This window comes from Ambystoma mexicanum, chromosome 8 (genome assembly GCF_040938575.1).
Source record: "Ambystoma mexicanum isolate Mex_15411 chromosome 8, UKY_AmexF1_1, whole genome shotgun sequence".
NCBI classification, from domain to species: Eukaryota; Metazoa; Chordata; class Amphibia; order Caudata; family Ambystomatidae; genus Ambystoma; species Ambystoma mexicanum.
In genome coordinates, this window is record NC_090929.1 from 147086873 (window position 1) to 147111663 (window position 24791).

At 43.8% G+C, this 24791-nt stretch overlaps 1 protein-coding gene across 7 annotated transcripts in view; it reads right to left on the reverse strand.

Annotated features, from left to right (window-relative positions):
* The window catches only part of DAB2IP (DAB2 interacting protein), a 1964804-nt gene that overhangs the window by 582595 nt on the left and 1357418 nt on the right, over positions 1-24791 (reverse strand). The window contains exon 1 of one of the 7 annotated variants that reach the window (XM_069609513.1): positions 10177-10619. The exons of 5 other annotated variants lie outside the window; for them this stretch is intronic. In XM_069609513.1, the coding sequence (XP_069465614.1) occupies positions 10177-10217 (41 nt within the window). In that variant the 5' untranslated portion in view covers positions 10218-10619. Of the gene's footprint in view, positions 1-10176; positions 10620-24791 lie in introns of those variants that run through there. One more of the 7 variants, XM_069609511.1, reaches the window with a different exon arrangement.

The following is a 24791-nucleotide window of genomic DNA, read 5'->3' on the forward strand; positions in this document are numbered from 1 at the left end:
CCGTGTAAATCCAAGATGGAAGCATGCTCCTGTGCTGTACGAGTTACATGGTTGCACATGCACACATCAGGGGCAACAATGCATGTTGCAAGGTACTAGCCAATCAAAATAAAAAGTCACTGTGCACCTGATTTCTAAATACACAACCAGCACATCATTTCGTACTCGCCATGAGTCAAATATCATTAGCCGATGGCTAGTGGTGAGTGTCAATGTTGCACCCTGCACAAATCATAGACTTGTTTTGCATTTGCACAACTTCAAATCACGTTTGTTCTACAATAATCCTGCCACATATGTGCCGCCCTCATCCCTTCACATCACAGTATGTGTCTGTAGACGCTCTTAACTCCAACGTATAATCTTTATAGAAAAACATATATATCTCCCAACGCACTCCTGTTTAGCAGGTGTCACCCACTGAGGACCTTGGCACCTTCAGAGCAATCCCCATGACCCTCCATAGACTTCAATGGGCTCTTACCTGCAGCAAACAAACATGCCGATTTCAACCGGGCTGGGCGGGCTACTCGTATGCATTGCACAAGGTCAGTGCAAATGTTTCTTTAGCTACGGTATAAACAATTGTTAAAAGTGCATTTAAGCATAATGTTGCTCACATATCTGGCTTGCTTTTGTTAAACCACCTGCGTTTATGGACACCAACGACATTAAATCCAATTAAAAGGATTAATATCACTAAAACTAAAAGTCACACCTGAACAATCAGACCTATGCCCAGCCACCTCGATAAAGGAAAACATAGCTAACCCGGTGGAAACACTAACCGATTATAGTAACGCATCACTGACCTCCGGCAATATCCCGACGTCAATACAGGCTGCAATAACGCCAGTTCTTAAATGGTTGAGTGCCAACCCAGAGTTACCCGAAAGCTCGAGCCCTCTACCTAACATTCCTTTTCATGAAAAAGGAAATTCTGAAAGTGGTTGAAAACAATACACCAACAGCCCTTGTACCCCTTGATCTACCAGCTGCCTATGATCCAGTCAACCATAAGCCACCAAGACCAAAGATTAAAGGTTCAAGTGGGTATAGATGGTGGTACTTTCTAGGAGTGGATCCCCAACTACCTTAACATTTGCACCAAACGTGTTAAAATGGGAGATTTCAACTTAACAATGTTCCCCTTATAGTGTGGAGTCCCCCAGGGTTCCATTCTATCCCCACGGCTATGTAATGTTTACATGAAATCCCTAGCAGACATTATCAAACTCTTTTCAAAAGTTTTCCAATTCGCAGGCACTACTGAAAGTGGAACCTGCTCAGCATATAACAAAGTATCCAGTGCATCATGGATAGGACCATACACATTGATCTCTGTTTCTACACCTCTCAAACGGACATGGGGCCTCATTACAAGTTTGGCGGTAGCCTTGCCGGTAAAACTGGCAGGATGCTGCCAAACCTGCGAATTTTCTGGCCCCTGGCAATGGGGAAATACAGGGCCATTGCAACCCTGGTGTAACCTGCATTTCCCCATTGCCAGGGGCTGGAAACGTTTACTCCCTATAGGGCTCAATGGGAATAGGGAGGCCGGTCGCACCAGCACCATTCAGAATGGTTCCGGTGCATCCGACATGCTCTACTCGCGGGTGCCGGTACGCCCGCCAGGTCCGACCTGGCAGGTGAAAAGGCACCCGCAAAGATCATCCAAGGTCATCAACTTAATGGCACCCAGGTGCAAAAGTCTGAAACAAGGCGGGAGATGCCTTGCAGCATTAGGGCTGCAATTCTGAAACAACCCCCATCCCCAGCCTTTAAACAGAATGCACCCTCGAGAGGATCAAAAGGAAAATGAACATGTGGCTTCATGAACAGAAAATCTAGCTCCGCTACACCACCAAATAACACCCCGCACCCACCATGACTCGTATACTAGACTCCACCACACTTGTACCTTTTGACGTGCACTTCCACCACAGAGCCACATCCAGACATTAATTTATAACCTCAAATTCCTTGCTTTGCCAAAGGTTACCATACGGGTTCCTACACCAACGTGTTTATTTGTTTCGTGTAATATGTATAACTTGGAAATACCAGAATGTATGTGACCAATGGTGCCATCTAAAAATCCTCAAGCACACTATTTTTATTTATTTATTTGTTTTTATTTATATAGCGCACCTAACCCGTAGGTATCTGGGCACATTCTTGAATTAGGGTCAGTATCAGAACGTAACCCTGCTTTCAGCTCAGACTGTCACTAAGCAGAATACCTGGGTGTGTACCCTCCAGCATACTTCCTATTCTTGGTGGTTTTGTCACACCTTTTATTGTTCCTGGTGTCATTTTTCGCTCCGGTGCTTTGAAGCGGCACCGCCACGAGGAAGCGCATTATAACATTCAAACATAAAACAAAACTAAATAAATAAACTCAATCCTTCTTGAAACCCGTATTCACAAGCCAAAGCTTTAAACTTTCAAGACTGGAGGTGAAAGCCACAAATCCACAGTTTCTTGAGCAATCTGTCACGATAATTAGCAGTGTCGGTATCCGCGGGAGCCAGGGGTCGCCTGTAAAACCTGCTTCCAGTGAAACACGCGCTGTTTTTCCAGGAGTGGGGGCGTTATTCATGTCTGTTCGTGGAGACCTTGCGAAATGATGAAGCAACAAGCACTCCCATCTTCTGAAAAATCTGTGTCCCCAGGCTACAAAACTTAATCAAACACGGCACAGCACAGATAGGTTCTGGGAGCCAGATTAGGAGCGATGGAGGCAAGCCAGTGCAGGACTAATGCCTGTGCTTTTGGGGGTGACTTGAAGGCCGTGTATCTGCTTTCTGTGCTCACAACGAGTAAAGTAATCCTATTATACACAGAGCTGCAAGCCCCTCCCCTAACCCCGCCCCCCCATGCGAAGTGTGACAGGCGTGGCTTTTCAGCTGGAAGGTCTTTGCATTCTGGGACCCGTAGTTTTGTTTGGCCCATTGGGAGGGTGGGCTTTAGTTGGGCTGGACTGGCCTACAGGGAACTCTGGAGTTTTCCCGTTAGGCCTCTGTATCCTGGGCCTCTTTTGAGTGGTATTTCCACATTTTACCATAGGAAAAGGGTTGGGCTTGCCGAAAATATATAACATGGGGCCACTTTGAACATTATTTCCAGGCCCTCTTTTGGTTGCCAGTCCACCCCTCAGTGCCCGGTTAGTTAAAGTGTCACAGCTGACTTGGTTGGTCAACATGAGATGAGGGAACTTTGCAGCATTGCGTGCTCTGCAATACCGCCATTGCTCTGAGGTGATATTGCCATTTGGTATTTCAAGAGAGTTCTAGGTTCCCAAGGTTTCCCATGCTATGTGTGACAGGTTCATCGGGTTGCCTTTTGTCTTTCAGTTCTGATACCTGTGAAAATGATGGTTTACAGGTAGTGGAAAGCAAAGGAAAAATAGGACTGGCTGTAATGTAATGTAAATAAATGCAATAAGCACATTACAAGGCCAAAAAGGCATCTGGGCGCTAGCAGCAATAGTACGAATATGGAAAAAAAGCTACGAGGTGAGCTACTGGGTGCATACCTGGGGCAATAGGAAAGACTCGAGGAGCTGTTTCTCTGAACCAAACGTTCTTGACTCTCATAGCTCACTGTAATGAGTGGAGACTCCAGACTTTCCCTTTCCTCAATGGCCAATTGCCAGATCCTTCAGCACGGGGTTGTCCAACTCCAGGCCTTCAGGGTCGGATCCATGCCGGGTTTTCCGGTTACCCCTCAATATTCATGAGATAAATGTGGCTTTCGGTGATTTTAAATGTATGCACATTTTAACCTCATGAATATTAATGAGGGAAATCCTGAAAACCAGTCAGGAGTCTGGCCCTCTAGGCCCAGAGTTGGAACACCGTGCAGTTTTAGCACATAGGGAAGAGGGAGAGCAAGAGAGAAACTGAGAATGGAAGACAAAGAGGGAGAGAGAGATTAACAGAGAGAAAGCGAAAGAGGGAGCGAGAGAGAAATGGGGCCCTGTCTATAAGAGGCCAGTGGTAGGAGCACAAGGAGGACCCCAGGCTGCAAGTCATTCTTAATGTGCTTCTATGCCTTCTAATGCCTTGTGATGACTTCCAGGCCTGGCTTTGCCATACTATATTCTGCTATGTGTGGCTTCAGGTTAATCTGCTGATCAAGGTCTCAGGCTGCTCCTCAAATTCTATGCTCCAAAACACAATGCACATACCAGCGAACCTCAGGACACGGAACCTCTACAACCAACATACATACCACGCCTTCGGCCAATGACTCCTAGCACCACAGGCACACAAGGCTCCACTTCAGACACAAATGCCTCTATACTCTCGACACAGAACTGGAATCTGGCACACACACACAGAGTTGACGGTGCTTTTGATCAGCACGCATCAACACAACAGCAAAGCTATATTGCATTTATCATCTCTCCCCACTAGATACTACCCATTTTGACCGATAAAAATCGATCGAATGGTACAATTTGATCGATTTCGGCCAGGACCATTTGATTGATTTTTAAAATACTGAACAAGTAGAGCCGGAGTTGTAAGGGAGTCCTCCGCTCCCCATGTTCAGCATTTCTGGGCTTGGGGGTTGCAGGGCTTGGGTGTGTCCCACGCTTCCTCAAAATTGGAGGCAGGGGACCAAAAAAAGAAAAGAAAAGAAAAAAAGGACCCTTCGTCGTCAGATCGAACCTGTGTTAGAGGGACGGATCAGACACTGCAGGGTTGCAGGGGAAGCGGAGGTGAGCAAGCAGGTAAGCAGGGTTCCCCCTGAACAGATAATCCATTTACATTGTTGGAAATATACTAACTAACTGGATGGCCAACGTTGAACAACCATGCTAACGCATTCTTGTACCATTTTTTGTCTTTCCCTACCCTCATCTCTTTTTCAATGTGGTATTTCTATTGTCACACCTTGATTTGTTTTCTATTTCAACTTACCATTTGTTTTGCCATAAATTGTTTCTCAATTGGATCACTTCGATACTATGCATTCAATTGTTTTTTGTGGTTGACATATATTTTTCGACTGCACATGTCTAACGTGCTATTGTGTGTTGACCTATCACTTGTTTTTTTTGCTTTGTTGCTTGGGTCGCTCTCATGTATCATACATCACCCTGTAATTGTATGTACTGGCCTAACTTGCATGTACACAAACATGTAGCCTCAGTAGAAGAGCAAGTTGCTCAAAACACGTGTCAGGCTACCTTCGTGGGAATTAAATATACACCTACTTGAACTTAACTTGTGTGTGTGTGCAGTGTGTTTGTAAAAACAACCCGCTTAAGTCTGTTGTAGACCAGGCAGTTTTGGCAAGGACTTATCTATATGGTATTGTTCATCATCTTGAGGACACCAGCAAATCAGATTACTTGGAATGTGGGGTGTACCTGCACATGCGGTCCTCATTTCTGAGCACTATGATGGCTTTTCCTTCCCACACCCAATGATGTTCCCCTGATCCCCAATTTTTGGGGTTAATATTTGTACCCTGACTGAAAGGAATTCATTTCATCACTTGCTGCTGGGCAAGAAGCTTGAAAGGACCCTCGGTTAAGCACATACACCCTGCTGCATGGATATCACTTTTGAGATTTGTATTTTTATTGATTTATAAAGTGCTTTCGCCAAAGCACTGCACAAGTTTAAAAGATGGTGCATAACATGAATGGATGGTATCGGAAGATACATATCAATTAATCAGCTTCTGGCACAACTCGTTTATTCCCACAAATTTAAGCATGCAAGAGTTTTGACTACCCAAAAAATGGACTGACTCCCAAACTTCCAGTCGTGGGATTGTATGCCTTCATCTCCCAAAAAGTGAACCGAAGCTCTGCGTGCAGCACCACATCAGTGCAAGGGCTTTCTCGCGCATTTCGGCATGCCTGTGTTGGTAGCGATTTGTTGCAATTTTGGTGGCGGAGAATCCTCCACTTTACTGACAAAGTCAAAATCTGGCAGTGTGGTAAATATGAATGTAATTCTGTAACTGACAAACAAGTGGTAGCAACATAATGACCCCCAATTTATGAACACCCTGGAAACGTCCTAATGAGGCCCAAAGTATTTTACCAAGTGTGTAACGTCACAGTGGTCAACCGTAAGAGCGGGGTCTGCAACCTGTGCCAACTCGCATTATCGCTCAGCAGTGCTTGAAGGGGCTGATGGGAGTTGTAGTCCAGAATATCTGGAGAGCCAATGGCTGCTGCAGACTCCTGCCCGAGATCACCTTCACTCTATATTGGATAGATGTATGCACTATCGGTTCACTATATCTTCCACAAGGGGTCCTTGCCTGGTCAGCCACATGGATGAATGCCGCCTCAGTTAACTAAGACAAACGACAAAACAATTAGCCTTAAAGTGCAATTAAGTGCTTAGAGGAAACCTGTTAAAGGTGTGTCATGGCTCGGTGTTAGTCACTCATTTAACCTCAATCTTGTGGCCTAGCTGTCATATGTTGTTACTAACCTGCCTTTTAAGGCCATATTACACTCACCCCAAATAATTTGGATTTGTATAACATCAATAATGCTTCTTCACAATAATATATGAGAACACAGGCTTTTCAGCTGGCGCTACCCCAATCAATGCCGTCTCACAGACAACAGATGATGGGGTTCTTGCACTGGGTGGTGGGGGGACGTTGTATATTTTGTTCTGAAATGGACCCCTGCCTTGTGCTCTGATTCAGCAGTCAGCTGGTCACCCAGAGGCTCGGTGGCTGAGCGCAGGACTAAAGAGCTTACCGCCTCTTTGTCTCCTGTCGCGATGCACCAGCGGGGACGATGCCGGCTGCTCCGCGACATCTGTGAAACGATTCCAGCTTTCAGAGGGCTGCTGCCCCGAATCACATCCCTATTCTTCTTCATGGATCATATGCCGCTGCTTTTGCTCTCTGTTGTTAGTCCTGTCTTTGATTTCTGTTGCTTTGAGGCCCATGGGCGAGTAGCGCTATACAAGAATTACAAATAAATAAATCACAGCAGGAGAGTGACTGGCATGCTGGCTTGCATGGGTGGGGCCTGCAGGAGGCCCAAGCAATGAATTATGATAGGTTATGGACTAATATCAGCCTTATAGAATCCCAATGATGTGATGGATTCCGGACCAAAATAGGTAGGCGGGAAGTTGCGTCTTGCCCCTTTCTCTGTGAATAGGTTTGAATGTCTCGTCCAAGTACCAGCTTTCATCAAACTGGGGGTCCCAGCAACGGGAACCTCTTTCAGATGCCATCTTTCCGGGGGGGGGGGCTCGATGCTGGCAGTAATAGATTTCAGCAGTGGAGGAGCCGAGAAGCCAAGAATCAACCTGTGGGTGTTCAGGCTGGCCCACGGGCACCAAGGACTTGAACTTAAAGATTAGCAGTGGAGGGAGGCATTAATGGAGAGATCTGGGGTGCCACAGAGTTTAGAGCAAAGGATTGCAAGCAGCACCACTCCATATCTTTTAGACTATGACTCCCATGATCCTTCACAATTGACTATGCTGGCTAGGACTGATGGAAGATGTAGAACAAACATCTGATGAATAAAAGGGTGCAGGCCCCTGCTCTCTGGTTGTGCACAGCTGGTGCCGAGCAAGCCCCAGTTGCAATGTAATGTTTGGAATTTGCACACTCCCATCGCATGATACTTAGTCACCCCCAAAGCAACACAGAATGCTTCTTGATGCAATTAGCCTGGGGGACATGAAAGCTATGTACAGTCTGGGATGTGGACTGCGAGACTAATTTCAAAGATTGGGAAGAAGCCCAAATGTAAATGGCCAAGAGGAACCACAACGGGTAAAGCACTTCAAGGAAGATCTCATGGTCCAAGGATTCAGTGATTGTGAATCTTGGGAAGGCCATGTTGGTTTGATCCACTGAGTGGGGTTGGCCAGTTGGAGGGCTTGGGATCTACTTCATGTAAGCTTTGAAAATGGTTATTTATTGTCCTGCTGTTTGTAAGTCAGGAAGGACCCGGGAAATGCTCAGTTTTATAATGTGCATTGCCCCTGTAGTTCCGCGAGCCTCATGGGTCCAGTGCTAAAAATGTGGGGGGACTCATCAAATGTAAGTGGATGTGACGTCGCCAGAAATTAGCATATCAGGGTGAAATGTGCACATTTCTTTACATTGACTTTACAAAACAACCCAAATTGCACAGGACGGATGACATTTGCCTTTCATTAAAAAAAAAAAAACACACACACATAAAACCAAGAGAGGATATTTTCTTCCGATTGGGTTTTTCAAAACGTTAAAAGGTTTGCATGTTTTAAACTCCAAGAACCAATACAAATCATTTCCCTGGAACTTGCAGTACCAAAATAGGACATTTCACCTTTAGTTGTGTGTTATTTTTCATCAGATTATAAAGTGCACTGGTGAAGTGCCGGCCTGCAAACCTGATGACTTGGTTCGATCCCTGAGGTCGGCTTTAATTCATAAATTCAAAGAGGACATCCAATGTTTCTCATTTTAGCTGGGGGGACTGAGTCCACCCTCTGAAAAAGGTGGGTGGACCCCGTCCACCCACATGTACCCCCGACTTGACCGCTTGAGCCTTCAGGAAGCATTTTGGAGCCTTGGTTGACGGCCTTACCATAGCATTGGCTATGACTGAAGATGACTGATTGGCACGTCTTTCTACAACTGCACAAAGATTAGTCACCAAAGAAATACTGATTCAAAAATGTATGTGTGATCTTTGATGATGGAACAATTCGCTCAGCACAACTTCTCTTAAGCAGTACTGTGGCATGACGTGTCAGCCCCTCGAGGCCAGGCTACCACAGCACTTCCTGGCACACATATGACTGTCCAGGTTTTGGAAAACTTGAAATCAGTGCTCTGTATTGCACTCATAACAATAATTGATTGGTTCGAACTAAACAAAAATCAGAAGATTGCATGACAGACCAGAGCATATGACAATAACCGGACCTGGCGTGTGATTGGATGACCACAAACCCACTGACCAGTCTTTTGCGCCACTGGAGCAGTTCCATGCGATCACATTGACTGCACGGATGCTCATCCCATGGAACCAGGCCCTATATGGACGACATCCAAAAGTCAACCATCTTTTTTTTAGGGGGGTAACCTCAGCACTCTCCTTATCCGTATGGGGTGCCCGCCTTCCTTCCATCACCTATCGCTTATACTCCACTGATCTGTCGGACTACCTGTAATTGGATCTAAAAATAATGGTCTAGACATTTGATAGGCCAGTAATGAACATTTTTGAATTGTGAAAATTGGTTCTGTCTCTGATCCCATCTGCAGGCAATGCATTCCCTTCCGTTTACTCTATTTCCCAGAGTGTTTTCATATGGGGCTATATTTAGCCCCCACTTCCTTTTCCCACGTTTTTGAAGCCAGCAGGGACTCAAGCTTTGTCTTTGGGACTAAGGGTTTCATTGGTTTTTTACAATGTTTTGTGCCATAGCGAAGAGTAGACGAAAGTATACCCAGGGAAGTGTTCTATCTTAAGTCAGTAATTGCAACTGACTGTAGTAGCGTGCGCACATGTCTACGGGCGCCCAACCCATGTGACTGGTCTGTCAGTAGAACTGCCGCGTCCTCGACTTTTTCTGCCCCTCATTGGAACATTTACTTTGATGGAACTCTTTGAATTTCAACAATACTTTTTTGAACGCAATTAAAGCTTTTATTTCCAGGCGACCTCTTGTTAAGTGGGCCGGGGTGGGGGTGGGGACACTGTCTTGCACTTCCTGTCCACATTGCACATATGATGTACGTACCCAGGTTCAGACAAGATCCCAGAGATGTGGAGATCTGCTCAAGATCACAGGGTATGTGGTTGAGATGGGGAGCTGGGATTAGAAATGTGGTCTCCTGGGTTCCACAATCAACAATTTAGGCACAGGATCACATCACCTGCTTTCATTCTCTCTCCTGCTTTCCACACTCATGTTGAACTTGGTAGATACCCATATTTGAGCTCCGACTTCGACAAGTTGGGACCGTAGGTACAGCAAATGACAACATTCAGATTATGGAAATATGGTCTACGTGTTCACTTTCATCTTTTGGGCCACCTCGCCCCACCTCCCCCATTGTCCAGGTTCTCATTTTAAACTGGCAACACAGTTGGTACCGTTCTACCAACCTTGGGAGATTTGGGGAGACCGTGTTTTGGGGTTCAGCCAGCTTAAGGAGAGATGCACTTACCCGCCTTTGTTTTCCCCGGCCCTGATCCGCGATGCAAACATGCACACTCCAGCGGTTATCCAGCGGTTTTTAACATAAGAGATGTTGTTCCATGTTCTCGCTACCGGGTTAGATTCCCAAATCCGTGTGCCTCAGCCGTTCCCAGGACACATTCCTGCCTCAGGCTGCAGGGCTGTCCCCACTTCCTCTGCCGGTCTGCGGGTAGGGTTTCTCCATCGGCAGGCGGCCGAGGAAAGCAAGCAGCCGGCCCTTCCTGGCTCAGTGTCTCGCCGATGACCCCGCCGGCCGGCCTGTGTGCAGCCCAGCCGGCTCTGTGTCTCACCGATCCCCTTCCCACTGGGTGCCCGTGCCGGCCGTCTCTGTCTCTCTCAGCGGTCCCCTCCTCTCAGGCTGTCTCCCGGATCCAGGCAGCGCGGTGTCTCTCAGGTCCCTCCCCAGCCAGTCTCGCAGATCCCCGAGCCGGGAGGAGGCAGGGAGGCAGCGGGCAGGGCACGCATCTGTTCGCAGGCTTCCCCGCCCCTGTGTTGCATGTGTGTGTGTGTGTGTGTGCGCCTGCCCTCTGCACCGTCCTCAGCCAGCTACTAGGCGAAGGAGGGGGCTGCGGGCCAGAGTGGAGGGGGGGGGGTTGTTAACGTTTTAAAAAATGCATTAATCGCTCTCCTCCTTCCAAGGGCGCTTGAAACAAGATGCTGTTTTGTTATCACCCGTGGGGGGTCTTTTCCAGACGGGGAAATAAATGGAGTAAATGCGGAAAGCACTTTGTAAATCAGCGGTGTGCGTGGCTACGCCACTGTTGCTATGTGCGTATTATGTTTGTTTAGTTCAATGGGCTTTAACTTTATCAAGACTTGGCGTATCTATAATTTACAATAAAAAATATATATTTGCATTGCTGGTTCAGTGTCACATGCTGTGTGAGCACTAAACAAATAGGCATTTTTTTCTTGGCGTTTGCGTATGTGGTATAAATAAGGGCGCCCAAAATGTTTCCACCTGCTTTTAGGCACTGAAGAACACATTTTATTTTAACACTGTCCGTGAACGTGAATAGTAAGCCTGCGATCATTAACCTGCATAACAGCTCCCCTTAAAAGCAGGGACGTCATTTTACCAACATGCCAAAAGTGGCACAAGTGACATCACACGACCTTTGACCTCCAATGACATCACAGCAAGTGATGTCATTTGACCACCACCCCAAAGTGACATCACGGGAAGCGATGGAACACACACTTTCACCCCTTGACAAAACATGCAGTAGCATCACACAGCATTGTTCCAAAGTACACTATGAAAAATATGGTCACATAGCACTATAATGTGATGTACATTTCATACAAGAATGGAACACCATATGTATCGTTAGGATCAGTGTGTATAGGCCCATATTACCAAATTACTGTGAATGCAAGCAGACGTCCATGACCAAATGATAATGATGTGTTATCATATAGCACTTATGCTTAAGTGTTTTATATCATGTTAATGTTAATGTTAAAGGATATTTGTACAGCGCACTATCACCACCGGAATGGTCCCCTGGCGCTCTGGCGGCTCTGAAAAGGGAAAGGTGGTGTATATATAGAACAAACATACATTATCACCCAACCTGTGTTGGTACTCATTTATCGACCTCATAGAGATGAAAGGCTGAGTTGAGGCGTTTAATAACAGACTAAATCAGTGACTCACCCCCTGCAGTGTGCCTGAAATAAACCTTTAATGAGTCTAGCAATTATTGTACAGAATTCCAGAAAGACAAATTATTTGTTATTCCTATTCTTTCTTATTTAGGGTCACACACAAAGTGTTACACTTGTGGAGCCCCCTGTTTTTTTAAGAGGCCTAAACAAGAAAGCCAGGCACTCCAGAAACAAAGAGCCACATGGCATTGGCTGCAGCGCAGGAGCTTACATTAATAAAAAAATACAAAACACCCTTTTTTTTAGGGGTAGCTAGATTGACCTGTGGGGTAGCAAGGGAGACCTCAGGAGTCACAACCGTGACCCCTGATGAGCCCAAATGACGTCCCTGCTTAAAAGCACATAACTTATTCAAAACGTTCTACGCACACATTTCTTAGAAAGGATGGATCGCCCAAGTTCCCAGTGAAGTATTACCGATAGTGGTCATGATAGTAACCCTTAATGCAATTGGTACTAAATAGAATGTAGCCCAATTGCACACAGAAAACTTTAAATGATAATTGACAAATCCAGTACATGGTGAGGATTCACTGACAGAATATTGTACATACTTAAGTCTACAGATAGAAGACACAACAATGTATCCCAACAATACAAAGTGAGGTTTCCATTACACCCTCAGCTTTCACTGTTAATAGATGCAATAATTTACCCCACAGTACACAATGAGGTGTCACTGATAATATACAGCATAACATATTACAACAGTACATAGTGAAGTTTCACTGATAGTATACAGCATAACATATTACAACAGTACATAGTGAAGTTTCACTGATAGTATACAGAATAATGTATACCAACAGTACATAGTGAAGTTTCACTGATAGTATACAGAATAATGTATACCACCAGTACATAATGAAGTTTCACTGATAGTATAAAACATAATGTATACCACCAGTACATAGGGAGTGTTATACTGACAGCATACATAATATATCACAACATTACATAGCAAGGATTACTGATAATAGACACCGTAATGTATCTCAACTGTACATAGCAATGTTTTACTGCTAGTATACAGCATAACATAGCCCAACAGTACATAGTGAAATTTCACTGATAGTATACAACATAATGTACACCAACAGTACATAGGAAGTGTTATACTGACAGATATAATATATCACCACATTTCATAGTAAGGTTTCACTTATAGTAGACACGGTAATGTATCCCAGCAGCATCTGATATGCTATTTCTGTTAGTACATTTAATAATGTACACCAGCACTACATAGCAATGCTTTACTGATAAAAGACACCATAATGTATCCAACAGTTGATAGTAGGGTTTTACTGATAATACACAACAATATACTCAAACATTACATAGTAAGGTTTGACTGATAACAATAATGCACCCCAGCAGTACGCCATAAGGTTTTACGGACAGTAAACAACAAAGTATCCAAACAGTAAGAGGCAAGGTAAGTATACAGCATAACATTTTGCAGCAGTACTAAGTAAGCGTTTACTGATAATAGACAATATATCCAAATGTTACACACTAAGGTTTGACTGATCATAAACACAATAATGTCACAATAATGTACCCAAACAGTATATGGTGACGTTTTGCTGATAGTAGACAAAATGTTCATAGTGAGGTTTACAGATAGTAGACACAATAATGTGTTTCGACTCTTCATAGTGACATTTCATTGATAGCAGGTACAATTGTGTACCCCAGCATTACACAGTGTGTATTTACGGACAGTAGACACAGAAATGTATCCAAACACCACATGGCAGAATTTCACTGACAGCAGATACACACATGCACCCCAGCAGTACACAGTGAAGATTCACTGATAGTAGACAACAATGTATCTCAACAGTGCACAATGAGTTTTCACTAACATTATACAGCATAATGTACACCAACAATACACAGTGACGATTTACTGACAATAGGCACAATTATGTACAATACCATTACAGCATAAACATTCCCTGATAATAGACACCATAATGCATCCCAGCTGTACACAATGTGTGTTGTACAATAGTAGATATAAAAATATACTCAACAATTACGTAGGAAGGTCTGATTGATAGCAGAGACAATAATCTACCTAAACAGTATATAATGAAGTTTCCCTGATCGAGGACAGCATAAGGTACCCAAACAGTACAGAATAAGGATTTCCAGATAGCAGATTCAATATTGTACCCCAACCGTACATAGTGAAGTTTTGCACATATGATACGGATATGGCATAATGTATATCAACTGTACATAGTAAGGATTTACTGACAATAGCCATTCATAATGTATTCCAGCATTACATAGTAAGGTTTTCTGAAAGTAGCCATAATTTACCCCAGAAGTATGTAATGTGTGTTTACTGATAGTAGATACAATACAGTACACAGTGAGGTTTTACTGACATTGTACAGAATATCGTATACCAACAGTACACAGTGAAGTGTCCATGATAGACAGCAAAATGTATCCCAAACGTACGTAGTATACTTTAACGGATCATGCACAGAATATAGTATCTCCATAGTACTTAGCACAGTTTAATGTTCGTACAGAGAGCTCTGTAACCCAACAGTATGTAGTAAGAACATAACATATCTTATATTTAAAAACTTTTTTTATAGTTTGTACTGAGGATATAGCAGAGAGTATTGCAAAGAGGCAGATGTACACGCTATCTCTAGTGCCCGTCCCCAAACCTCAGTCATACTGGAATAGCAGCAAGAGAGCACTGTGTGTGACACCAGGAATTGTCCTAATGCTGCATCGAAAATATAAAAGACGTCATGCACTCAGATAACCATATTGTATGTACCCTCACACTGACGGGGTGGAAGGATGTCTGCATACACCACTGGGCACAGAAGAGCTATAGGAGACATCAGACCAGAGCATAGTGATGTCATGAAGAGAAGATACAAGGACGCACTGAAATGATATGCAAATATTTGACAAATTAAGATGCAATTGAACTAATAAGAGACATGTGCGCAGAAATGAAGAAATCATTCATTGAGAGGAGGATCAATACATGTATACACGCAGAAACGTAAGCTAGATAAGATATATATATATAGAAACTTGCTGCAGACGAAAATATAACGCAATGCGATCGGCCGTGAAGAAAAATATGGACGTCAAACCCGTGTTAAGAATGACCAAACTACCTCAGGAACAGATCAGGGCTGCAGAGATGAAAGGCACTGGAAAACAGCTTTGTCCGAGGAACAAAGAAGGTCTATTGGCCTGGGATTAAGGATGGCACATCAAGGACTAATTGCAAGGCACAAGGGGAGTCAACAAGGATAAGTTATGTCCGCAGGACATATTTCTCTTCGATTATGCACAAATGAAAACATCTGCGACTGCCAAGCATTGAACTATTGAAGATGCTGAAAGTGTAGGTGGAATGGAACAACCAAGTCTCCAGAGGCCAAGAGGCGTAATAGCACCCATTATGATTTAATCAAATAGCATAAATTAAAAGGTCGAAATGGACAAAATCGTGGTCTCCTCACATGTGATTCATGACTCAAAAACAAGGCCTATTCAATAAGCTCTAACTGAAGATAGTGATGCACCTACACTTCCACAAACGTCCCAGAGAACAGTCAACAAGGTCAACTACAAAGAAGAAGCATTGGCTTGGGGCTAAACTGATGAGAGATGGTAGGCTAATTGACCAAATGGGTAGTAGTCTGACGTTATTCACATACTTAGGCGATCACAAGGAATAGCAAGATTGTTATTTTGTCCACCCTTTGTTTACCCCACCTTGTCTTGTCGCGCCTAGAAACACTTGTGTACAGGCATGTCATAAATACAACACCATATCATATCATAGCATGACCTGCACCTGGGTTTCGTTTTGCTCAAATGCTAATGAGCATGGGAGAGAATGCCAACCAATCACAAGAGCCTATGTAACAGTGTACTATACAATGCTGCAGGAGCCAATCCGCTGCTGTTATTCTGCTATTAATCTGTATTATACATATTAAGAGGTAGCTCGAGGCATGCCTACCAGATAAGCGGCAGCCAGTTAGGTTACTAATACATAAACAATATCTAGGTATATGTTACCTTAACCGATCCCTCCACCCGATAGGTTTTACTATTTGCCACATAGGATTACATCATAGCTGATGAACATCGAAGTATAAAGCCTATGTATAACCCATATATTGCCGGGAATGTGCGAGCCGCAGTTTGTCTGTTCACTAGGTCTCCCTACTTTATTCGAGCTGATAATAAAGTAGTACCTTGCCATATTCTTTGAGTCTATATCGTTATTTGGGTACAATCATTTATTTGTAATTCAATCTGGCACTTGGAATGCTCCAGGTGCTACTGCACAGTATACACAATAGCATACCCAACATTACACAGTAATCTCTCTCGGGAGGATAGCTCTTGTCTCGTGAGGATTGCTCAGGGGCTACACGCTCGTCTTGGAAGCAAAACGACGTGGAGCAACACAGGTTCGATCCCCAGGTCCGCGCTTAGAAACCTCTGGGTATTAAGCACTTTATAAATAACCAATTACAATTCATTACAACATATTGAATTAAAATATACAGAATGGTGTTCCCTGATGGTACACAGTAAGGTCCGGCTGAACGGATAGTATATAGAATTATTTGCCAACCATAAATAGCAAAGTATCACTGTTTACATGTGAAATAATAATTCATGTAAGGCTTAAGATACAGCATACAGAACAATAAGTCATCAGTATATACTAAGACTTAAGCTTGGGCCTGATTACGAGTTTGGTGGTATTCCATCTGGAATGTCACGATTAATTAGGCGGTCTCTCAACTCAGGGAGTTTTCCCCTCTCCCAAGCAAAGTAGCGTACACTCAAAGCACTTATACAGATTCAACTTTAGTGAGGCCTCCAACCTATTTCGCACCATCCCAGCAAATACCCTCTGTACCGCCAATGAGCTAGGAACCAGGCCGGTGTATAGTAAGAATATATATATTTAAGGTCTGACAAAGAATAATAACACCCAAAACATCAGCCACCAACGCTGTGTCACTGTACAATGACACCAATTCAAATTATTTGCACAGATTGACTAACCTAGGTTTAAAGGACCTTCAGTTGCGATCTGACACAGGTAAAATCTTGAAATTGGCAATCACAATTTACATCAGATTTCTTTCAAATTAACCAATAGGAAAAATACAAAACACACAGTAATTGCTTAGTTTGGCACAATACTTATTCCTCCCATTAACCTCCACACTCCAGGCATTGATTATATATGACCCCTCTGATCTGAAGGCAAGGTACAGGGAGTGGGAACACAATGGAAAATTGTTTGGGGTTTTTATTTAGGTAAAATGCAATGTTTTGGAATTCTGATTTAGGATGCAAGGGAATAAATGGGGAATTTTGTTTTGCACCACTCCTACAAGGAAAATGCAAGGCTTTGGGATTCTTGTTTGGACTGAAATGGAAAATTTGTTTTGCACAATTTGTTTTCAAAGGGAATGCAAGGGGTTGGGATTTTCATTTTGGGGACACTTGCACATTCAATTGAACAGCAGGGTTACCCAATTACATTGCAGACTACATTTGCAGTGAACTGGGATTATCCTTTATCAATTTCGAATTTTGACAAAAACTTCACCCTGTGATAAATGACCAAATGGGAATACATTAAATTATACTTTTAGTTAATTGTGCTAAGGGTATACATGCTCCCCCTCCCACCAATGGAGAGCGCCAACCAATGCAAAGCTAAGGGTTAAACAGGCATATTCCAACACAATTCAATGTAACTGGATAGGGTGTTCTTCTATAGAGAGTTAATTGATTCCACTTTTTAGTTCAATATGGACAGGGACTACCCAGTTTTGCCGCTCCTTCACCCACTATGGGAAACATATTAAGGCATGTAGCTCCCCACACAATTGATAGCTTTGTGATAGATCTACTTACATGGGAGATCTCTGTTCTTAGCTCAAGAGTCCAGCCATATCCTAGGACCCAATTGCAGGTAGGCAGCTCACACCTCAGGCCTCTATCCACCAACCAAGTCTCTACAGCCATAGGGCTCCCAGATTGCCAGGCAAAGTCTCTGGGTCTCCTTTTCTCCCTCCATCTAGGTAGGCATTGGTTTAGCTTTGTTACCCTGGCAAAGTGGTGCCGCGATGGATTAGGCAGCACTCCTGGTTTCTCTCCCTAGTGGTTTTCTTGCCAATCCCCTCTTACATTGTAACTTGCCAAGATATAATGCTGACGACACTCCATGTTTATCAAAATTCCCACGCTATGGATTGGCCAGCTCTCTCCGTCTCCCTCCCCAATACACCCACTGCCTGCTAATAGGACAAGGAGTTAAGGGGGTGAATGATGGAGGCTGAGGGAGGAGAAAGATTAATCATCCCAAAATGACAAGTGGGTTTAACTTCTTCAGTGTCCTTAAAATCTAGCATGGCAGCTATCCTGATTTTTCAAATAATTGCATGCACATATATATTTTTTAATTCTATATTTTACAGGGAGTCAGAAAATACTAGTCATATCTCGGCACGCCATTCCTGGGAGGAGTTACTGTTTTTATCAATTTACTCCTGAGCCGAACTAGTCACAAATCGGCCCTTTTCTGATTCAAACCTTACCTCCATAACCTATCATCCCACCAACATTCTATTCCATCGGAATTATGGGAAGGCTAGAATCATATTTTTTCTAATAACTCTAGTTGTAACCATTGCACAAAATAATTTTTTACATGTCCTGACAGTCCGTTAATATGAGCCCGGGTTGAGCACAGTGGAACACATGATGCACTTTTCATTCAAGAAAATGGATTCAGTGTTAGTCAATGGCAACACATCCCATGTGTCCCTCAGTTTCATATCATCTCCCACCAATTCTTAGGTTGCATTTCTCCATCACCTGACCCAAACACCTGCTTATCAGCAATCTGTTTCATACAGAATGTTTGATCATCCATTTGTGGCTCTGACACCATTTCTTGAGGTCGAGTTAGCCCTGAGAAGATCATTTCTGTTGCCCACTAATGCACAGTTAATGGGGTACCTGACCTTAAAGTTCATGTCTGCTGGCTGTGTTATCTCTAAATCCCACAATTCTGACCTAATTATCTGTTTATTCTTTGTGTTCATAAATGAAATCTCGGCCTACTTCTCCTGGGAGGGCCAGCCAAAGGCCTTGAGTTCACATTTTCAGTGGGGAAAACAACAGCAGCATCCATACTTCAGAAAATACAGCTTTAAATCAACAAGATGTGCTTAGATTTTAGCATTATATCTGTGCATGTGGTTTAAAATACAATCCTTCTATTCTACTATTTTCGAAGAGTGGTAGATTCATTATTAATCTTATGCACACAGGTAGGCCACAGTTAACATAGGAAACCAGTGTTCACTGCTACACAAACGAACTAGGCCTTTACCTTTACGGGCCGTCATTTTATATGATGAAAAGTAAGTTTCTTTATTCCGGAAAAACGCAATCTGTCACTTGACTTTATTTCTTAAATGTCAGGCATCACTCCTCCTTGGTATTTTTCACATGCTCATCCTTTCCAAGTGTATTTTTCCATGGGCACTGCTGTAGTTTTGAATCTGTCAAAAGGTGCCTTTTCCCAGTTTACACAAAGTCAGCATCTGCAGCACCACAGGTTATTTATTTCCCATTCATTGGGCATATCCATCAGTTTTAAGTTCTCATGTAGATTCCCCTTCACTTGCGCACCGGTCCATTTTAGTGGAGTTGGCTATGCCCATTTCTTTCCATTTCAATAGGCCTATGTCGAAAATCACTGTTAGGATTTTATATTTCAATGGAACTCCACATTAGCAAGCTTAACATGCACCTAGCATGGCTTCTCCATCTTTGTCACTCTGGTGCAGTCTTTTTACCCCAAAAGAAGAACCTCAAAATGTTGTTACCGTTACTGCATGTGGTAAAATGGTCCACATGATTCAGAGTCATGCAGACCCTTCAATTATACTCCATTGTGGAGTCCCATTTCGGAAATTTACATGGGGAATGCAGCATTACCACACATGGGAATATCACACCTGTTAAAGCGATCCCCTCAGACCGCTCATTCCCTTCCCTGCAGACTCACTCATACATCGACCTTCTGGCCACGTTCAGTTGTGACTTGCCTGCATTACGCCTTTACTTAAATTTTCTTTTGCTCCATAAAATAGAAAGGCTTCCAACGCAGTGTGTCTTAATGTCTGCATCACTGGATGGCTTTGCCCTCCTTAGACGTGCACTTCAGTGCTGGTGAGGCTCACCAAGCAAAGGTTGAACGTTCACTTGGCGGAGTTACCCCAGCAGAAGAGTTGCTGCTGGCTTTTGCGAATTTAAATTACCATCTGCCAGAGAGTGACATGGCCCCAGAGCTCTTCTCCTGAATGCAAATTAATTTGCCTCATTTGCTCTTTTTGCTCAATATCTGAGCAATGAGTGAGGGATCAAGTGTGAGAGGAGAGTAGTTTGGCGCATACCATGAGCAGAGCTTCCTCAAGTCACTTTCTTCGGGGAGAGGGTGTTACTCTCGGGTCTTCAAACAGACCCTTTCCAGGTTGAACTCTGGGCGAGTGGATTTACATCAATGTGGATCCTGCCATGGAGGTGTTCCATAGCTGTGGTCCCTGAGCTGAGAAAAACCACAGACTCTGAAAGTAGCAGTGCTATCTGGCACAGTTGGCTGATCAGGGGTTGCATCCAGAATTATCGCCTACACCTGATATGCTCCTCCTGAGGTATCTTGGGCTTTCCATGGAGACCTTTGACGGTGACAAAGTTGCTTACTGGCCCTGCCTCATCAGGATTGCATTTACCACCACCACCCTAACTATTAACCTTACATCATGTAGGTTGCACTTGTTCTTTGCTTTATTCCATAATCAGGATGATCCCTTAACTCCCATCATGCAAAGCACTGATAGCTGAACATTCTACAGGGGATAAAGGAGACCCTGATGACATTTTAACCATTGGCAACTCAAAGATTTTGCAGATGACCGTGAAAATTAATCGGCCTTCATAAGATGTTGGTGGCAACTTTAGATTCAGGGGGATCCAACCTCAGGGGTCAGCATGACGGTAGCTTTCTGGGAAACCTGGAATAGTTCGACGATTTAAAAATAGCGCTCCATGCTGGATTCTTCCTGCTGTTATTACCCAATTTAGTTGTGCGTATAAGTAAGTAAGTATAGGGTTGGCCCATTTCAGAAGAGGGTGCCTAAATCTTGAGCTATCTTCCCATACTTTGTAGTGATGTCCCCCCTGACCACCAAAGAAGGCCTCCAGGGCTCCTTCCACCCCAGCCCCCCATGCTGTTAACAGTTCATCCATCACGCCCCTGTCACTTGAACTGTTTACATTCCTTTTTCAGCCTGTGATGTCATCCATACTTTCCTGCGAGTAGAGGGTGTGCAAGCACCCCGACATACACAAATCCAATTTATGTCTTCTGAAAGGACCGCCTTGGGGGGGTCTTCCTTCACTTGACATGTTTTTGGGAGTAGGCTCCCTATCAGGCGATGCGCCCTGGGATGGGGGAGGGGCAATTTGCACAAATTAAACAAAGTTCGACGTGAATGATGATGATGCATGGGGAAGCAGGTAGCCCGGCAGCTGGAGCCATATACTTCTGTTGATTGGGCGAGACATATATATTGTTGGAGAAGGTTCACAAACACCTTAGTAACTGAAATAACTAATGAGCAGCGCCAGTACACATTCTGAACAAACAATTAGAAATAGTCTTCAAAATGCAAAAGGCGAAGATGCCCAACAACTATTGCAGGAGTCGGCAACGTTTGGCTCACCAGATGTTTTGGACTACAAATTCCATCAGCCCTAGCCATCATAGTCAATAGTGAGATATGATGGGAATCGTAGTCCAAAGTATCTAAGAGAGCCAAAGGATGCAGACCCCTGCTCTATGGCAATGAAGAGGTGAAGAAGTATAAAGCGGAAAGAGCTAGGAATGGTTAGCCTCGCCTGTGGGTGCACTCATGTAAAAAAAACTAAAAACAGAGAATTCGTACACCAAACTGTTATTTGTCATCATCCATTGATTTGCAGGATATTTCAGCTCAGGTAAACCAATACGGCTAGTAAAATAGCACAGCAGGTTAAGGGCTCGTTGTGGAGATCTGTGTGCGCTCTACAGTTCTCTCTGCAGGTCACAGGTTCAAATCCTGGAACAGTCAAATAAGCCTTTCATACTTCAGAAGCCATTGATTAAGAACTCATATTGGTTGGGTAATATTATAAATCCAGGACCCGAAGATCCAGAATACAAAGTTAAAACCAGGACTGGACTAGCATCCCCTGAACGGACTGGCACATGTTGGCATGTTTGCTTCAACTATACGTATGGTGTTTGTAACCTAAACCAAAAAAGCAATTCTAACTTTAGTGCTAGGGTTTATCATCCAACCTCGCCACCAGAGGGCATCATGAACCTTTAGTTTTCCCACACCAGTGTTAACATCAAAGGCATTATCTCTTCATTGGCCTGAACTTGTTTATCACATTATACTGACCATACATCTATACAAAGTTGCAGTCGAAACCTAAGGACCTTGGTTTAACCATAGGCTGCAACCCAGTGCAGTGGATTTCACAGCAAGACGCTATTTTCCACTAATGTAAAAAACGGACATTTGACCATTTGTGTTAGTCACCAGTTATCGCTCGTGCCACCCATACCGCCCTCCTCGTAATGAGGGCTGAAGGATGTGTCCATCAAGCCAAGCTTTAATGGCATTGTTCAGCTTCCTTCCTTGACTAGCCATTAACTGGCGAACCACAGAAGGGCCCACCTTGGAAATTCATAGCTAATGGTTTCCTATTTGGAAAAGTGCTCTCGGCGGCCAGCCTCTCCTACCGGACCAATAAGGCGTGCAGGAACCAGCAGCAAATGTTCTTTTAATGACCTCGTCTGTGCCTTTGATTAAAAATAGCTGGTGTAAGAGAGGGGACAGATCACCCTGTCCAGGCAGATAAATGGGTCATATCAGGCTTTTGTAGAGTGCCTGTGTTGCCACAGAACAGCAGCGAGAACACAGGACCATACATTAACTCACAAGTTAACCGCTCACCCCGCACATGGATCGATCCTGAACTTAACCAGTTCAAATTCCACGGCAGGCTTGAGTCAGCCATTCATCCTACCGAGGTAGATGAACTGAGTTACCACCTCTTAGTACTGCATTTATAGAGGGGAGGAATCTGGCATGAAACTATGTAAGAATACAAAATATCATGATTATTTTTAAACCTAAATACGGAAAGACACGCCACTTTGATAGGAAATGATAGGATAGGCTCCAGTCGATGCAGTATTAGGCATCAATAGCCAAGACCTACCAGGCCAAACAAAGCGTCATTGGAGAGGAACACTGCTACTAGCCGCACTGGGAAATGCTGATGCAGAGGTAGGTCAGATTGTGAAATTTGGGGCCAGTAGTTATATCTTTGCATTCCTTTTTGGAAGACAATTGGCTATGGTGACCACAAGGGGTTTTGGCTTTTCTTTCTACAGCATCACAACTAAGAAAAATTGCAGGATTTAATCAATTATTAGAAAGTTGAACTTGACGTTCCTTAGGTCTTCAAGATAGTCTCTAAGTCTTCTCTGAGACATGATGATTATTTCCTTCGAACTGCTTTCCCAGTGCAAACATTTTCAAAGGGAACGCACGCGACCAAGGATATATGATATGATATGATATGGCATTTGTAACGCGCCTATACACGTGTTTCAAGGCGCGACGAGGCAGGGAGGGGGGAACAGGGGGGGAAGACAGACAACGATCCTACTAGGCCAGGTCTCATTCAGATCGCGCAAGTGCAGGGGTAGAGGGAAAGGAAAAAGTGCAAGGGGAAGGGGAGAGGGGGAAGTGCTGAACAGGGTAAGTAGAATAAAAATCAATGACAGAGGTTATAAACTAGCGGCTTCTGCATGCCTTCAGCTTGCAGGAAGCTGTCGAACCCTTCTGGCATGTCAATTTCATTCAATTCCATTCAATTATCCTAGTGGGCATGACTCATGCAGACACAAGTATTACCCAAGCTTCCAGGTTAACCCGCTTGGTTGGACAGCAAAATGATAATGAAATGGAAAATACAGAAACAATAATGTTTTGGTCAGCTTTATTAAGAATAAAATGTGTGTGTATAATTCTTAAAATGATCATTTAGTTGACTTTTTTAATATTTGGGATGTTTTAAGAGCCAGAGTGCCGAGTTTATCACCCAGCCAAGGTCATGTTGCTGCAGATCCTCACCTGTTCTACTTCCCATGACCCCATTGCCAACCCCTCACAATTCTTAGACTGTGGGTACTGCCCATGTATTGGGTAATTAGCTGCCTTTGCTTCGGGAATTATGTTGCAGGAGACAAGTACCCGGGTCTAGTATGTCCTCAACGGGAGCCCAACCACCTCTGCACATGGTTGGGTAAGTGGGCTGCCTGGGCCAGGCATTGCAATCTCTGGAAGAGCCCAACGGTGCAAAGAAAGCACTGATATCAGGACATTGGGGTGATCAGCGATCATCAGATACCTATGTTGATTTTCTGCAAACATAGAAGATGACATTAGTAAATTATTATGATTTTTTATTTTTATTTTCTTTATTAGCATTTCCGATAACACTTTTTAACCACTCTCCCACCGTTCCACCCTGCCTCACCCCTCGCCCACCGGGTCACTCAATCATTCTATACATCCTCAGGAATATAGACGGTGGTTGTTTCTGGGGCACAGCGGGTTGTGTGCGTCTTTCATGTAATGTCCAATACTCACACATTTTGAGGGCATCATCGTTGTGTAAAGTCACTTTTGAGGAAGCTGATAGTTTCACCCGATTCTTTCTGGAATCTGCCCGCGTCCCCTTGGA